The sequence below is a fragment of the Schistocerca serialis genome, chromosome 3 (genome assembly GCF_023864345.2).
Source record: "Schistocerca serialis cubense isolate TAMUIC-IGC-003099 chromosome 3, iqSchSeri2.2, whole genome shotgun sequence".
In the NCBI taxonomy this organism is placed as follows: Eukaryota; Metazoa; Arthropoda; class Insecta; order Orthoptera; family Acrididae; genus Schistocerca; species Schistocerca serialis.
This window is the reverse complement of record NC_064640.1, coordinates 58031966-58051018: the sequence shown is the minus strand read 5'-3', so window position 1 is coordinate 58051018 and position 19053 is coordinate 58031966. Positions and strand designations below refer to the sequence as shown.

The 19053-nt window shown below is 44.7% G+C and overlaps 1 protein-coding gene across 1 annotated transcript in view; it reads right to left on the bottom strand.

The window, feature by feature from the left end:
- The window catches only part of LOC126471525 (dihydropyrimidine dehydrogenase [NADP(+)]), a 272626-nt gene that overhangs the window by 85986 nt on the left and 167587 nt on the right, over positions 1–19053 (bottom strand). The window contains exons 14-15 of the mRNA XM_050099748.1: positions 11642–11762; positions 10058–10320 (exon numbers count right to left, since the gene is read on the bottom strand). Of these exons, the coding sequence (XP_049955705.1) occupies positions 10058–10320; positions 11642–11762 (384 nt within the window). The remainder of the gene's footprint in view (positions 1–10057; positions 10321–11641; positions 11763–19053) is intronic.

Below are 19053 nucleotides of genomic sequence, written 5' to 3'. Positions count from 1 at the left end.
GATCTCTAGGAGGAATAAATTTAAGGAACTATTTGTCCTTCCTCGTGTCCAAAGGACATATATGTCCCACTTAAAATGATTGTAAAACTATAAACAACAATCGAAATTTAGAAATACGGCCTGACGCAGTACCCATTCCAAAAGCAAACCGATTTTCGCACTGAATTCGAAATTTTAAATAATTCGGACATGAAAGGGTTAAACCAGTATCTAAGCTTTCAGTACTATGGTTATGGCTGTTGTCATCTTGGAAGATGGGAGTGTACACAGCACACTAATAATGCAGATGTAACAGAAATAAAACCTGAGTGAGTGGGCGCAATTCATAGCCTGTGAAACGCCCGCACTACAGAATGAGATTTTCACTCTGCAGCGGAGTGTGCGCTGATATGAAACTTCCTGGCAGATTAAAGCTGTGTGCCGGACTGAGACTCCAACTCGGGAACTTTGCTTTTCGCGGGCAAGTGCTGTACCATCTGCGCTACCCGAGCACGACTCACGCCCCGTCCTCACAGCTTCAGTTCTGCCAGTACCTCGTCTCCTACCTTCCAAAATTGACAGAAGCTGTCCTGCGAACCTTGCAGAAGTTTGGAAGGTAGGAGACGAGGTAATGGGAGAACTAAAGCTGTGAGGACGGGGCGTGAGTCGTGCTTGGGTAGCTCAGATGGTAGAGCACTTGCCCGCGAAAGGCAAAGGTCCCGAGTTCGAGTCTCAGTCCGGCACACAGTTTTAATCTACCAGGAAGTTTCACCCCCACTACGTCACACAAACCCATCTAGCGTGAACTTCATCCTCCACGCACTGCACGTTAAATAGTCCACTGGACCACACGTGGTCTCTATACCTCTCATCATTTGGAAAATGGCAAAATCGTGACTAATCGGACAGCATCATACGCCTCCAGTAAGAAACTGACCAGTCTGTGTGTTATTAGGCGCATCGGCGACATGCAGCTTTATGCGCTGCCAAGGGAAATGGTCTTTTGTGAGATACCAGTCTCCAAAAGTTCATCGTATACAGTTCTCTTCGCAATGTTGACTCTGAAACTGGCTGAGCTGAATAGTAACAGTTTCTGTGAGGTTTGAGGCAGTTGTCTTTGACAAGGCGAAACAATCGTATCTTGTGTCTGTCAGTTATTTTTTTTTAATTTTTTTTTTAAACCACAGTTCGCACACCATGTTACATTGCTGCTAGTGGTAGCACCACTCCTCGCGCACCCATTGGACAGTCCGCGGCGCTGCAGCAACAAATCGGCTATTTCATTCACATATGTCAGGCGCACGTCGAAACATGATAGTTCCTTACTGCCATTCTGTCACGTCCCAATGTCCACCCATCTTACTCGGCTAATTCCATACAGGCGACTGGCACATACGCATCACTTGACTGCCACGACTTAAGTCAGCGTTGGATGATCACATGACTGCCTGATACCAGTTCTACACCATCTACAGAGTTCCTAAGCGGCCAGTGTGCACTTTTAAGGGGTGACAGCCCGCCAGGCTAGCCGTGTGATCTAACGCATTGCTTTCGGGCGGGAAGGCGTGCCGGTCCCAGGCACGAATCCGCCCGGCCAGTCTGTAGATGGTTTTTAAGGCGGTTTTCCTTCTGTCTCGGCGAATGCGAGCTGGTTCCCCTTATTCCACCTCAGTTACACTATGTCGGCGATTGCTGCGCAAACACCGTCTCCACGTACGCGTACGCCATAATTACTCTACCATGCCAACATTGGGGTTATACTCGTCTGGTGTGAGACGTTGGTGGGGGGTGTTGTGGGGTTGTGTATCACAGGCTACGGCGGGGATGAAGCCTTTCCATCGTTTCTAGGACCCCAGTTCAATACAATACAAGGGGTGACAAATAAATTGTGCGGTGATTTTAGTTGCTCTATTCAGCTTCTTCATTCTTTGTTGATGTTCTTCAGGATCAAGAAGCAAGCAAAACAGCGTCATCTATTAATCGAAGGTGTTTCAGATAAGATCCATTAATGCTAATTCTTTCTTAAACACAGTTTGTGTTATCTGAAGAACCCTTCTAAGGCTGCAGAAAATAGTTTTGGGTAGATTAAGATATAGCCTTTCATGTAAGAAAATGAAATTGCCTTTGTTTAATGTATAAACGGTACGTCCTTACAAATAACTTTTGTGTCTCTGGAGACACAATCGCTTACTTTAAATTTTGTTGTTTTACTAGTCTAAAGCTGTGTAGCTTAAAAGTGGCAATGCTAATAATGTAGCATTAAATACCAGAAAAGGTAAAAAATGTAAATATTTGGAGGAGACTATTCGAGAAATCGGTTTAGAAAAATCTGCTTTAGAGGAAACGATAAACCAGATGGAAAATGCGAATGGTATAACTAAGAATACTTACAACAGGAAGTGCTTATCAAAAAACTTAAATTAAAGAACGACAACACATCAGTAAAACCAGAATGCCTGCTTGCTAGCGAATGCCTAGTATTAAATTATGAGCTCGAAAACTAGAAGGATTAAAATGTTCAAATGTGTGTGAAATCTTTTGGGACTTAACTGCTAAGGTCATCAGTCCCTAAGCTTACACACCACTTAACCTAAATTATCCTAAGGAGAAACACACACACCCACGCCCGAGGGAGGACTCAAACCTCCGCCGGGACAAGCCGCACGGTCCATGACTGTATCTCCTTAGACTGCTTTTCTTTTAAATCTCATTTTGTTCGTTTTCGTTCGTTGTATCTGCTCGGGGCAGACGTCGCAAGACACCAGTTTCAGTTCGTCGTTGACCCATTAATGGCTGGTTCAAATGGCTCTGAGCACTATGGGACTCAACTGCTGAGGTCATTAGTCCCCTAGAACTTAGAACCAGTTAAACCTAACTAACCTAAGGACATCACAAACATCCATGCCCGAGGCAGGATTCGAACCTGCGACCGTAGCGGACTTGCGGTTCCAGACTGCAGCGCCTTTAACCGCACGGCCACTTCGGCCGGCTTGACCCATTAACTCAGTTTTTTTTTATTACAGAGGGCAGCTAACCCTCTGACCGAACACGCTGAGTTACCTTGCCGGCTCACCGCTCGGCTAATCCCGCGCGGCTAGAAGGATTAGAAGCAATAATAAATGTTAGGTCTTCAAATAAATGCAGTACTTTGGAAACTAATAAGTAACGATGACATTTATCAGAACACAGAAAACAAATAAAAACAGCAAGGAAGAGGAGATTACTACTATATTTTTGAACAAATTTACAGAGTTAATGACAATAGACCCACCAAGCAGATCTTAAAACAACTCAGGGAAAAGTAATTAACAACCACCTGTTTTCAAGACGTTAGGAAATGAACATGGAAAAGAATAACGTAAGAGAAGTACTGGAAACAGAGATTTTTCGGGAAAACCTGGGAGAGTTGCCAGCAGGAGGGAAAAGAAAATTACTTTCTTGTAATATGAGTCCTCAGTTGTATAAATTTTTTAAGTGATGTCATTTTGCTGTTAGTGTTTTATTTTACGATTGCAGTTTCAATATTTTTGCCATTTTCAAGCATCTACAAAGTATGAAAAACGTAATGAGAACAATGTAAAGTGGAATTAACAGTACACACAGCCAATTTTGTAGTTTCTTGAATTCATGCACTAAGGTGACAAAAAAATGGCTCTGAGCACTATGGGACTTAACATCTGTGGTCATCAGTCCCCTAGAACTTAGAACTACTTAAACCTAACTAACCTAAGGACATCACACTCATCCATGCCCGAGGCAGGATTCGAACCTGCGACCGTAGTAGTCGCGCGGTTCCGGACTGCGCGCCTAGAACCGCTAGACCATCGCGGCCGGCGCACTAAGGTGACAACTTCATACGATGCCTCCTAATATCGTGTCGGACCTTCTTTTGCCAGGCGTAGGGCAGCAACTGGACGTAGCATGGACTCAACAAGTCGTTGGAAGTGCCCTGCAGAAATACTGAACCATGCTGCCTCTATAGCCCTCCACGACTGAGGAAGTGTAGCTGGTGCAGGAACTGACCTCTCTATTGTCTCATAAATGACTGCTAGGATTCATATCGGGCAATCTGGGTGGCCAGATTATTCGCTCGAACTGTTCAGAATGTTCTTTTAACCAACTGCGAACAATTGTGGTTCGGTGACATGGTGCATAGTCATCCATAAAAATTTCATCGTTGTTTGGGAACATGACCTCCACGAATGGGTGCAAATGGTCTCCAAGTAGCCGAACAGCCAGAGGCCTCAGTCCATTCCATGTAACCACAACTTGCACAGTGCCTTGTTGACAACGTGGGTCAGCGGCTTTGTGGGATCTGCGCCAGAGTCGAATCCTACCATCAGCTCTTACTAACTGAAGTCGGGACTCATATGACCAGGCTACGGTTTTCCAGTCGTCTAGAGTCCAAGCTCAGGATAAGCTCTGGAGGCGATGTCGTCCTGTTAGCAAAGGAATTCACTTCCGTCGTCTGCTGCCATAGGCAGTTAACGCCAGATTTCACCACACTGTCCTAACGAATACGTTCGTCTACATCCCACATTGATTTCTGTTGTTATTTGACGTACTGTGTAAAGTATGTATGTAGAACTCTAAACGGATCCTAGCCAAGGCTCGACATACGTTACGTACCAAGAATAATGGAGACGTAACCCTTGTGCGCAATTTCTGGTTAAGCCACCTCACAAGGAGAATTATAAATTTAAAAATTACAGGGTCGCCACCAGCCCAAGCCCTTCCTAACAATTAAGAAAAGATCGAACTGGAAATTATCAGTTCAATTAAATTAAGAATTTAATTATAAGCATGTAATTTTTTAAAGTCACTAACAAGATGAACAGCATTATAAGTCGTATATCAATGAGCGTGTTTAATTAAATTGATTTTCTCCCATTTTTGTTCATCACAAGCAAGCAGATAAACTTAAAGAAATCAGGAATAGAAAATTAATTTGAAAACTGGCATCAATGAGAAAGATAAATATATATAAATGACCTAGTAGATAGTGTCGGAAGTTCCATGCGGCTTTTCGCGGATGATGCTGTAGTATACAGAGAAGTTGCAGCATTAGAAAATTGTAGCGAAATGCAGGAAGATCCGCAGCGGATAGGCACTTGGTGCAGGGAGTGGCAACTGACCCTTAACATAGACAAATGTAATGTATTGCGAATACATAGAAAGAAGGATCCTTTATTGTATGATTATATGATAGCGGAACAAACACTGGTAGCAGTTACTTCTGTAAAATATCTGGGAGTATGCGTGCGGAACGATTTGAAGTGGAATGATCATATAAAATTAATTGTTGGTAAAGCGGGTGCCAGGTTGAGATTCATTGGGAGAGTCCTTAGAAAATGTAGTCCATCAACAAAGGAGATGGCTCACAAAACACTCGTTCCACCTATACTTGAGTATTGCTCATCAGTGTGGGATCCGTACCAGGTCGGGTTGACGGAGGAGATAGAGAAGATCCAAAGAAGAGCGGCGCGTTTCGTCACAGGGTTATTTGGTAAGCGTGATAGCGTTACGGAGATGTTTAGCAAACTCAAGTGGCAGAGTCTGCAAGAGAGGCGGTCTGCATCGCGGTGTAGCTTGCTCGCCAGGTTTCGAGAGGGTGCGTTTCTGGATAAGGTATCGAATATATTGCTTCCCCCTACTTATACCTCCCGAGGAGATCACGAATGTAAAATTAGAGAGATTAGAGCGCGCACGGAGGCTTTCAGACAGTCGTTCTTCCCGCGAACCATACGCGACTGGAACAGGAAAGGGAGGTAATGACAGTGGCACGTAAAGTGCCCTCCGCCACACACCGTTGGGTGGCTTGCGGAGTATAAATGTAGATGTAGATGTAGATAAAGGACGCAGAGTTTATCTTTTACGTAGCACATTTATTTCATTACTGAATTTGATGCACACCCTATGAATACACATGAGTGGTGTCTGAATGAAAAGTTTAACTAAGTAATTCGCCAAAAATGGTAGAATAGCGCAATTAAAAAAGGAAAAACACACAAAAGGGAAGTGGAACACAATAATTCAATAATCCATCTACATACCCAAGACAGAAATAGTTCAGAGAGATACCTATCACCATTATGCTCATGCACCAGCTTGGAAATAGGTCTATCCGATTCGCAAGGTTTGTATAGTAGATATACGACATGGAATCCGCGCCTGCCGCTTACGAAGGGCCGAACTTCAGCACGTGGTAAACTTGATTACGAGTTAACTGTTGAGAAATTAGACATTAAATCAGACACAAATGTAAGAAATTTTAATGGTGCAATAGCAGAATGATTTTGCCGTCACGAAATTTTATTAACTCGGCAAGGCAGAAACCCTCTCTAGGAGCTACGAACTGTACTCACCAACCGCTAGCTGCAGAGTGTCCTTTCTCCACCGGGCTTTGCTTAACTACCGGTGCAACGGAAGCTACCAAAGGGGTAGGCTTCTGCCACCAACCTGACAGACAAACCAACCTCAGACTAAAAGGGGTAAACCTCTCTATCCAGGTACTGGGATCCTAAGTTGGTCATCCTGTGTCATCCTGTGCTACCCTCCAAACGAGAAGCAAACGTCACCTGCTCCTAGCAGACGACAAACAACTCAGCGTCCCCCATAAAAGAAACCCGAAACCACACGTAAAAACACTCATTCAGACACATTTACGCACACATAGGGTAGGGTGAAGGGAAAAACGTAATAAATACAGGTCATGATTTCCTATGGAACACAAAGGAAATCAAACATAATGTCATTTAATAAGCCTTACTTTGATTGCTCAGTCTTTCTGGGAAAGTTAATGAATTAAACCGCAATCAGGCGGTGGACAGAATAGGATGCACAGAATCCAGTGAGACAAGCGTCTTATGAAACGACTCCACAGGGACGTTTCCAGTGTTGCTTGGCTGCTCGCACAGCAACTCTACGCAAACGCCGCTGCTTTCGGTTGTTAAGTGAAGGTCGTCGGCCACTTTGTTGTCTGTGGTGAGAGGTAATACCTGAAATTTGGTATTCTTGGCACACTCTTGATTCTGCGGATCTCGAAGTATTGAATTCTCTAACGATTTACGAAATCGATTGTCCCATGTGTCTAACTCCAACTACTATTCCGAGTTCAAAGTTTGTTAATTCCTGTCTTGCGGTCATAATCACATCGGAAAGCTTTTCACGTGAATCACCTGAGTACAAATGAAAGCTCCGTTAACGCAGTGCCATTTTATACACTGTGTACGCTGTATTGCCGCCATTCGTGCATGTCCATATCGCTATCCCATGACTTTTGTCACCTCTGTCTATGCTTCAAAGTTTTTGTCATACAGGTTGACGTTAGGCGGAGATAAGAACGTAATATACACATCAGAGAACCAGAATCATTAACCTCCCATTAGAACAGAACGGAATTACGGGAGAGTTGTGTTTACGAAAACATATAGTAACAAATATTGTTGATATCGTAGACAAAATGTATGCTAAAAATTGCATAACAAAAGCAACAATATAGATAAAGAAAGAACATTAAAAAGAGAAGAATCGCCAGAAAAAACGAAATACACTGCTTTACCTCATTATTGAGCCATATCAGACAGAACAGTTAATAATTTTCGCAAAGCTAATGTACGAATCGGCGTCCGCACAAAGTAGGGACACTAGTCAGCCGGCCGTGGTGGCCGAGCGGTTCTAGGCGCTTCAGACCGGAACCGCGCGACTGCTACGGTCGCAGGTTCGAATCCTGACTCGGGCATGGATGTGTGTGATGTCCTTAGGTTAGTTAGGTTTAAGTAGTTCTAAGTTATAGGGGACTGATGACCTCAGATGTTAAGTCCCATAGTGCTCAGAGCCATTTGAACTATTTTGACACTAGTCAGACACACCACCCACAAAACAAAACCATTTACACAATCAGGTATTTATAAATCAGATGTGGTGAACGTGAAAGTTTCTATGTGGGACAAAGAGGTAGATGTTTCCTCACCAGATTGAGGGAGCACACAAATATAAGCGAAAACTGTAAATCTTCATTTAGTGCACATATACGAAACTACGATCGTAACACCAGAAGCATCGAGGAATCCTTAATCGTTAATGGCTGTAGAAAAGATTGGAATTTATAGCGCATTCAATGAACAACCACAATACATACGTAATGAACAAACGGTCCTCAGAAACAAAAATTTTCTCGGTTGCTTTAGACCAGGGTTTCCCAACCTTTTCAGCTGGCGGACCCCTTCTTCAGTCGAAAATCCATGGCGGACCCCTAGTCAGTCAAGAGCGCAGTAACTTTAAATTTCAGAGCTAAAGCATGGGAACTGAAAGCTTCTTAATGTAAGTGCCATGTTCCCAATGACCCCCCCCCCCCCCCTAAGTATTAATAGTCTTTAGTTTAGAGATAAATGAAAAAACTTGAAGGTCAAAAATCGACTTATGAAATAGGTAGTGCACTGACAAAGCAAGTTTAACACTTAATGATGCCTGGGGCCGCATACGTGCCAGCGAGCGCTGTAATTGGTCGACAAAGCTCGCTCCGCTCATGCGTAAAAGGTTTCAGCGCATCCAGCGCCGTGATCCGGCGCTCAAACGACCCCCGTATTGTTGCGAAAGAGTCGATCAGAGAAGCCGCATTCTCAGGCACTAAAAAATGGTTCAAATGGCTCTGAGCACTATGGGACTTAACATCTGTGGTCATCAGTCCCCTAGAACTTAGAACTAATTAAACCTAACTAACCTAAGGACATCACACACATCCATGCCCGAGGCAGGATTCGAACCTGCGACCGTAGCAGTCACGCGGTTCCAGACTGAAGCGCCTAGAACCGCACGGCCACACCCGCCGGCTCAGGCACTAAACTGTGTATGCGTTCTCATTTAGGAACCGCAAAGGCTGCTTGGGAATACGACCTGAAGTAAAAGTACACATGTTTTTCACACGAAAAGAAGTGATGAATTTGTTCAAATTTTTATTGAATAATTTTATTCATTATTTTACACGATTTGGTGAAAGGTGGCCGCGGACCCCCTAGAAAGAGCCGACGGACCCCTAAGGGGTCCGTGGACCACATGTTGGGAAGCCCTGCTTTAGACATTTACTCTAATATATTACAAGTGCACACTCTTAGATAGTCAAACTGTAGTGTTATATACAATCCACTCGAAATTGAGGGACATAAAAGAGAATATTGACTGGTACCGCTGACTAGCTGTTCTTTCATGTGCATATTCATTGTCATCTCTACCTAACATCAACTTATGTCAGAAATCTTGTAAGAATATGAATGTCAACAAACTACAAAATTGGCTGTATGTGCCGTTAACCGCACTTTACATTATTCTCAATACGTTGTATTACGTTATGTAGATGCTTGAAAATGGCACAAATACCGAAACTGCAATCGTAAAATAAAACACTAAGAGCTAAAAGTAAGATGACATCATTTAACACATTTAGAAAAGAAAATTGGGAACCCGCCAGGTTTGCCGAGCGCGCCAACGCGCTGCTTCCTGGACTCGGGTAGGCGCGCCGGCCGCGCATCGAATCCGCCCGGCGGATTAACGACGAGGGCCGGTGTGCCGGCTAGCCTGGATGTGGTTTTTAGGCGGTTTTCCACATCCCCCTAGGTGAATACCGGGCTGGTCCCCACGTCCCGCCTCAGTTACATCTGAACACTTTCGCAATATTCCACGGATTACACTAGTCGCAGACAGTTGGGGTACACTAATTCCTTCCCGGGGGGTACGGGGTGGCGGCAGGAAGGGCATCCGGCCACCCCTTCAACTAACATTGCCACATCCGATTAACCGTGCCGACCCTGCGTCTCCGCGGGAACAACGGCACAAGCAAAAGAAAGAAAGAAAAGAAAATTGGGAGGAAGTGATTTGAAGACATGAAAACGAAATATAATGAAACAATGGAGGAATATCCGAAGAAAAGTAAAGAACAACAAAGCATTGAAAAACTAATATTGGAATGTGGCCCCAAGAAGGTCTTAAGGCGAGAAGATAAAGAAGTAGCATCAGTGCTCGGTAGTAGTTGAGGAGAAATGAAAGGAACAGAAGGCGGAGGGGCTCGGTAAGCCAGCCTGACCTGGACGACGGAGGCGCCGGCGCTGAGGAACTGGAAGGCGGTGTCGGCAGAGTCGACGCCGCCGATGCCGAGGATGGGGAAGCCCGGCAGCTCTCGCGCCACGGCCGAGATGGCCCGCAGAGCCATGGGCCGCGTAGCCGCGCCCGACACGCCGCCGTACGTGGTGCGCCGCTGCGAGCCCACCGCCGGCCACGGCGACCCGTCCGCGTGCAGCCGCATCAGCCCCGACACCGTATTGATCGCCGACACCCCGTCCGCCTTGCCTGTGTCGGACCACCAGTACAGCTTCAGTAGGGCAGCAGCGCAGGTGCTGGGACGGTAGGGCAGCGCCGTCCAAGTTGCTTCCTACCCGTCTATCCACTAAAACTTGAAGCAAAGAAGTATGACACGGAGTAACTAACCAACCTAGTAAAGCTGTGCTCAGTCTGAAGCTCGGATTGAATACCGCAGAGAGCACGGTCCGATTGGAAATTTGGAAATTTGTGGTAAGTTCTATGGGACCAAACTACTGAGGTCATCTGTCCCTAAGCTTAAACACTTCTTAATCCAAGTTACGCTAAGGACAACACACACACCCATGCCCGAAGGAGCACTCGAGCGTCCGATGGGGGTAGCCGTGCGGTCTTGGGTGCCTTACTTGTGTGGTGGCGCTAGTGTTTACAGTTGTGTGTGTGTGTGTGTGTGTGTGTGTGTGTGTGTGTGCGTATATTTCCGGAACTGCTGTGCAATCCGAGGTTTTAAATTCACTTGCACACAGCTCAGTTGCTGCAGTTTTGTCTCGACAACGACAGGGTAGTCACCTGTCGAAATATTGGCGGTGTTCGACGGCGTCACCCGGCTGAATTCCAGTAAGTTATCTGAACGAACTTCGCGTGTTTGTCATTGCACACTTTTCAATGTTACAATATTTTGTTAGCATGAATTAGGCATAATTGCTTCACCTCCAGCACACTACTCTTTGATCTTCGAAAGTGAGCATTTTACAGGCTTATTGACGAATCTTCTACATCGCGATTCAACAACATATCCTCAAATTTTACTAAGCAAACCCTTACTTCCCGAGATTATTCGCCATTTCTCTGCGGTTTTAACGATGTTGTTCGTCGTAAATTTCCACGCAAGACGATTAAAGTTTTGCGGGACTTTTGTTTTTGCATCCGATCGACTCCCAGGCACTGCATCCCTACGCCCCACGTATGTCTGCGGGTTCCTGTAACGAGTAATGATCAATATTCGAGAATCATTCACAAACTGTAAACCGTTTAGCAGCTATTTGTTAAGAAACAAACAGTTTCTAAAGCATGGCTCGCACGTATTTTGCATTCAATAGCCAGTACCGACTGTAATATTATTTTCCAAGCATTGGTATTACAAAATACTGAGATTAGGATCCTTCACAGTCCGTATATTTTCAGTCCTACGTATTTGGAACATCGTGTATAGCTTTCTACACTTGGTCCGACATCACACGTAAGGTTTTCAGTATCGTTTCCCGAGACTTCAGTCCACATTGCGTACCTTACAACACAGACCACGTTCCAGCAAAGAGCTGTATGCAGACGAATTACGGTCTAAATGACATACCTTCGTAAGCCGCTCTGGCGATGCTGACGATGTCGGTGATGTTGGGCGTCAGTTTGACGAAGAACGGAATTTTCACAGCGGCTCTCACCCACGTAGCAATGCTGCGCACCAGATTCGGATCCTGCGGTAGAGAAGCGTCAGTCACTCAGCTGGCTCACTGCCTAGCAGTGGAAAATTGTTGTTGGTAAAAAATAAATAAAGAAGTAAAATAAAAAGGAAAGAAGGAATATTAAGGATTAATGTCCTGTTGAGGATAAGGTCTTTAGAGACGGAGCACAATCTCGGACTGGGTAAGGAAATCAGATGTGTCATTTTCACACGTATTACGTGAGTTGCCATAACAGATTTAGGGAAATCACAGAAAACTTAATACTCTATGGATAGGCAGGGATTTGAATCCCGCTCCACTGTAATGGAGTCCAGTGTCTTAATCTACTCGTCACATTTCTCAGTTCTGTGTTCAGGCAAGATAAGTTTTGAACCGGGCCGAATGAAGCGAATTAGTATGAGAGACAGTTAACATGGGTGTATCGGATTTCACTCATTCTTCTATAATGTAACAGTTCCCTCTTGGGCAGTTTTTCAATGTATTTATTCATGACCCAGATTTCGGTTTGTTTTGCCGTTCTCTAGTGAGTCTTCGTCACTTACATAAAAAACGTAGCATATCAGTTAATTATTATCGAATTCATGTCATCTGCGCACTTAATTTTCACTGTGCGTCTGCCAGGTGTGACCTCAGTCATATTCAAATCATATGTGTAGTCTGAAATACTCGCGACTAAGTGTTTAAAGATCGGAAAGTGCAGTGTGGTATTGAGACAACCATTTTTTACTGAATTCGTGTCAATGTATGGATTGATGAGGGTTGATGCATGTTGATACAAGATGACGGCAGGATACGACTACTCGCACATAAGTAATTTTTTATTGATTTTTGTTATGGGCTACAGCAGCTGGCAGACGCAGCTGGCGGCACAAGAGCAGTTACTGTGCATGGTGTTGGCAAAGCGCTCCTAGGTATTGCTCATTAAGAACAACAGGTGGCGATGAGTATGACGTCGCTTGATGGTTGTAAGCGTATTGTCATATCGCTGGCTTAGTTGTGGAGTATCTTTGCGGGCAGCCGCGTCTGTAGAGAGTTGAGCATGGGACACGAAACTGTTATTTTGTTTAGTGTGTAGCTCTGCATGTAAGAAGCATTGTTTGTATTCAGGTTGAAGTGTTGCTACAAGTGCTGTTACAGTAAAGTGATTAAATATGGAAGTAATTCAGAGGAAAGTGCGTCAAGATGTAATAAAAAAGGAGCAGTGCCGCCGATAACGTATTTGTGTATCCACTCGCTACGTGTGGCACAGTATCAATCATCCGCGCCGTGTTCGGTCTTCGAGAATGAACTGATGTGAATCAGTAGAAATTAGTTACCATAAAAGAGTGCAGTCAAGTGCCAGTGTCTTGTAGCGAGCGTGAGGATGTGCCTTCGATCATCGCGTTTCCGCATTATCAACAATCAATCGCGCCGCGACGGTTACGCGCACGCTCGTACAAGTGAGAACTGAGAACTGAAAAATTAGCTTTACGAACAGTGTTATATCATCACTAGTGACAAGGAGGACTATTTCCAGATATCTCTATGTGTGACGAGCGTAAGAACTTTCGTTCGATCATTCGGCTTCCGCATCATCAACTATCACCCGCGTCGTGTCGGTTACGAGTACGCTCGTCCGAATGATCTTTTTGAACTGTTAATCATCAAGATCATTAATTGAGATAGACATTTACGATATAGAGTGTAAACAGTGCAACCTGTGGTTTCCATATCGTGTCAGAATATAGATGTTCATACCAGACATAGGACAGTGTTGTGTTTTAACGTTGAGTGGCTCCCCTAAACCCGCTTTCATATTTCGATAGATACTTTCTGGCAAGCCAACAGCAGTGTGGGGCAGAACAGTACGACTGCCGCGGGATTATCAGGTACGTGGTGTGGACAGGGAGCACGGTCAAGAAACAGTCACGAAACGACAACCAGTTTAAGGTACCACCCCCACCCAATAGTACTCCGGGCGTGTTACATGGTGACGGGGAAGTGCGGCCACTCGTTAGGTAGGTACTAATCGCACACTTTAAGATGGCCCTATTGGGATTGATGCTATAGCGAAACCTTGCGATCGGCTCATAGCACACTGATTGCTGGAACAAGCCCCACCTCCTCCCAGAACAGCCAGATAACCTTATACACGGCCCAGTAAGATGTTCGACGTCAAGGTGCAGTAACAGCTCACAGACGGCAGGTGGGAGCACTAGCAGAGGAGGGTATGTAATAAGTATCGGGGGACGCCGAAAACAGTACAGTCATAATCATAATGCAGAAACTGAGCAATTTAACTAACATCCAAAATGGGCATGATCATTGTCTTTCGTGCCAAGGGTGGAAACATTTCCAACACAGTTTAGTTCGTAAACTGTTCGAGCGCTGTCGTTGTTAAAGTGCACCATGCATGGCAAAATGACGCTGTCCACAACTGGAGCTGATGTAACTGTGCTGCAACCGAGCGAGGTGGCGGAGTGGTTAGCACACTGGACTCGCATTCGGGAGGACGACGGTTCAGTCCCGCGTCCGGCCATCCTGATTTAGGTTTTCCGTGATTTTCCTAAATCGGTTCAGGCAAATGCCGGGATGGTTCCTTTGAAAGGGCACGGCGGACTTCCTTCCCCATCCTTCCCTAATCCGATGAGACCGATGACCTCGCTGTCCGGTCTCCTCCACCAAATCAGCCAATCAGCCAACTGTGCTGCATCATGGGCCATAGACGACGTGGGTGAACAACGGCTACGGAGATGTGTACGGGCGAACAGACGTGCAGCTGTTGAGCAGCTGACTGCCCAGATGAACCAAGCGACTACCAACAGTGTCTCCTCAATGACCATTCAGCGAACATTGATGCGTGTGGCTCTCTGCAGCAGGTGCCTGGTTCTTGGTTGTTGCTGCTGTTCATCAGTGACGCAGGCTGGAATTTGCACACCAGTACCGAAACTGGACGTCCACTGAGTGGCGACATGTGGCTTTCTCAGATGAATCACGTTTAGTGTTCTATCAGACAGATGACCGTTTGCGTGTATGGCGTGAAATGTCTGAAAGCAAACATCATGCAACAATACATACAATGTATTCGCAGTTGTGAATATGGAAAAACATCAGCTTTATAATGAAATGATGACAACGAAAGTTTGTGCCAGACCAGGACTCGAATCCAGATGTCCCGCTTATCACGAGCGGTCGCCTTACCATTTGGCTATCTGTGCACATCTCACGGCCATATGTCATTAACCATGAGTCTACAACCTGCACTCATACATTCATTCTGCATATTCCAGTGCAGTGGAGACATTTTCATTGCAAGTCGCTTGCCCGGTGTCGGCAGATAAACACAATATTGCATGCATGCATGTACGAAGGTACATTACGTCACACTTCTGGATAACACGAGCACTGCATCGCTCTGCAGCAATCATCAGAAGGGTCCAGACTTGAGGTGGCAGCGTTATTGTCTGGGGAATGTTCTCGTGGCATTTCCAGGGAGATTTCGTCGTTTTGGAAGGCACAATTGATGAACACAAGTACACTACTGGCCATTAAAATTGCTACACCAACAAAAAATGCAGATGATAAACGGGTATTCATTGAACAAATATATTATACTAGAACTGACATGTGATTACATTTTCACGCAATTTGGGAGCATAGATCCTGAGAAATCAGTACCTAGAACAACCACCTCTGGCCGGAATAACGGCATTGATACGCCTGGGCATTGAGTCAAACAGAGCTTGGATGGCGTGTACGGGTACAGCTGCCCATGCAGCTTCAACACGATACCACAGTTCATCAAGAGCAGTGACTGGCATATTGTGACGAGCCAGTTGCTCGGCCACCATTGACCAGACGCTTTCAATTGGTGAGGGATCTGGAGAATGTGCTGGCCAGGGCAGCAGTCGAACATTTTCTGTATCCAGAAAGACCCGTACAGGACCTGCAACATGCGGTCATGCATCATCCTGCTGAAATGTAGGGTTTCACAGGGATCGAATGAAGGGTAGAGTCACGGGTCGTGACACATCTGAAATGTAACGTCCACTGTTCAAAGTGCCGTCAATGCGAACAAGAGGTGACCGAGACGTGTAACCAATGGCACCCCATACCAACACGCCAGTATGTCGATCACGAATACACGCTTCCAATGTGCGTTCACCGCGATGTCGCCAAACACGGATGCGACCATTATGATGCTGTAAACAGAACCTGGATTCATCCGAAAAAATGACGTTTTGTTATTCGTGCACCCAGGTTCGTCGTTGAGTACACCATCGCAGGCGCTCCTGTCTGTGATGAAGCGTCAAGGGTAACCGCAGCCATGGTCTCCGAGCCGATAGTCCATGCTGCTGCAAACGTCGTCGAACTGTTGGTGCAGATGGTTGTTGTCTTGCAAACGTCCCCATCTATTGACTCAGGGATCGAGACGTGGTTGCACGATCCGTTACAGCCATGCGGATAAGATGGCTGTCAGCTCGACTGCTAGTGATACGAGGCTGTTGGGATCCAGCACGGCGTTCCGTATTACCCTCCTGAACCCACCGATTCCATATTCTGCTAACAGTCATTGGATCTCCATCAACGCGAGCAGCAATGTCGCGATGCGATAAACCGCAATCGCGATAGTCTACAATCCGACCTTTATCAAAGACGGAAATGTGATGGTATGCATTTCTCCTCCTTACACGAGGCATCACAACAACGTTTCACCAGGCCACGCCGGTCAACTGCTGTTTGTTTATGAGAAATCGGCTGGAAACTTTCCTCATGTCAGCACGTTGTAGGTGTCGCCACCGGCGCCAACCTTGTGTAAATGCTCTGAAAAGCTAATCATTTGCATATCACAGCATCTTCTTCCTGTCGGTTACATTTCGCGTCTGTAGCACGTCATCTTCGTGGTGTAGCAATTTTATTGGCCAGTAGTGTATGTATCTATCATTGGGAACCATGTCCACTCCAACATGCAGTTTTTCTCTCTCGGCACAATGGCATCTACCAGTTGGAAAATGCAACGTGTTATTCACCTCGCAGTGACATGCGTGGTTCGAAGGGCACCAGGATGAGTTTACCATACTCCTCATTGGGGTACAAAACCATCGAGGATCTATAAGACCACCTGTGTCGGGCAGCACGTGCCCTGGCTCCTCAACTGAGAAACCTAGCGCAGATGGTTACGCCACTGGTGTCGGGATGGCTCCAGTCCCTGTTGATACCTTTCAATACCTCATTGACCCTGTTAGTGCACGTAGTGGAGTGGTCTGCACAGCAAAAGGTGGTTAATAGGTTTTAGACAGATGGTCACATTAATACGACCGGACAGTTAAAAGAAAGGAACATGTGATGGGTTATTGTGTCGTAGAAGTGACACAAAAGTCGGTGGTGAGGCGCTAGAAGGACCAGGTACAGCCTCTCCACTCTTTTTTCTATGTAATAATAACAATCACAACACGGAACACCATTCATGAGTTAACACTGATTTTCCAACGGATACTTTAATGCTACGGCGCACAATGTTATTACGTTGGCAACGAATGTGAATATTCTGTAGCAACTCAGAGTCAGCCGAATTTCAATGATTAGAAAAAGGTCACCTTAAAGTGTACGATTAATACTGGTGTCTCAGGGGAATCACAGACAAAAAAATGCGACACATAGCATGCGAAGTACGCTGAGACAGTTTTAATGATCCTAAGTGTAGAACGCTCTGCCACCTCCGAGAAATATGCATCGAAGAATTCCTTTATGAGTGAGAGCCATTTTAATAAGTCACACGACATATATTGTTGATATAATTATTTCAGTGAATAAGACAAAATGATCAACAAGCTGATGTAAAGTCCTACACTGTTGTTTTAAGCACCTTCTTGCTTCCCACTGTTGAAAAGCAATTCGAGTATGGCGATTGCATCTTTCAACACGATCGAGCACCTGTTCATAATGCACGGCCTGTGGCGGAGTGCAGCAGCATTACTGCCATCGTCATCCTCTAGTAAATAAGCAGCGAACGTCATTCCACTGTTTTGCTCTATATCTAGCACGTCTTCATTCGTAACGTTGTCTATTATTTCTGCAATGACATTGAAAGGTATAAATAATAGCATAAAATAAGCCCCATAAGCTTTCGTTCGCCTTGTATAAGAGTTAGTCGACTAGCCACACATAGTGATGCTTACCAGTCACCACATACAGGAGCTCTCGTTCTTTGAAGTTTAAATGTGGCAATTTGACCGTTATTCTGTACCACTCCTGAAACTTGCACTATTACTTGTTGATCCATTGCAAATGAAAACCCTTTACCCGCTCCACTTCGTGCTCGGGCATTTAGCGGGAATAATTGGACGTAGAGAGTGAAAAACAATAGACTCGCGTTTTTAAAAAGCTGTACCTTCATAAGGTCATAACTGGATACTGTCAGAATAATGGCCCAAATTTTCGCGCGGGATCGATTGCTGGGAATGATATCTTGCACGTACGGTTTATTTTCTGCTTAAAATACAAGACTGAGTTGGTGATGTTTCCTTGTAAAGTCCCACCTTGTGTATAAAGTTGTTACTTTAATTTGCTATGAAAGCGGTGGTGATAGACAATAAAAGCGGGTTAAAAGCTGTGAGCTGTCTGGGGAAGTTAACCTTGCATTACTGAGCAACTGTTTCACCAGGTATCCAGTTTAGCTTACCAAATTCCCAACCAGACTAACATGAATTATAATCTTTTAATAGGCATACGATAACCGGTCATATATATATATATATATATATATATATATATATATATATATATATATATATAAAAGAGAATTTAAATAAAAAGAAATAAATCAGTTTATATTTGGAAATTTATTTTAACATTGATCATTGAAATTTCAGCATATTAAACGTGAGTCATAACTAAGCTGGTGCCTTATTTAGGATTGTGAAAATGTGAGTTTGTACTCTTACGGAGCACATCAAATAGGGGGCCAAGATTGGGAGACTGCGTACAACACTGCATTCATAAAATAACACATGAAGAACGTTGAAACATATGCAAGAGAAAATTAACCACAACCAACCGATTCAATTTTCACCCAAAGAAGTTATATTCGTAGCACAATCCTGTCCGTCGTGTAATTACCACACACTGGTATACTAAATTCATGCTAACTCTCTGTGAAATCTTCCCAAAAAGAATAGCTGAGGGCTACTTTGATGATTACACCACATGCTTCACGTGGTCAACTTGGTTTACACAAAGCGTGTAATTCCACAATAATTTTCATAATTAAAATAAATTAGATCGAAAAGCAATTTACAAAAGAAAAACCTCGAACTGGTTACTA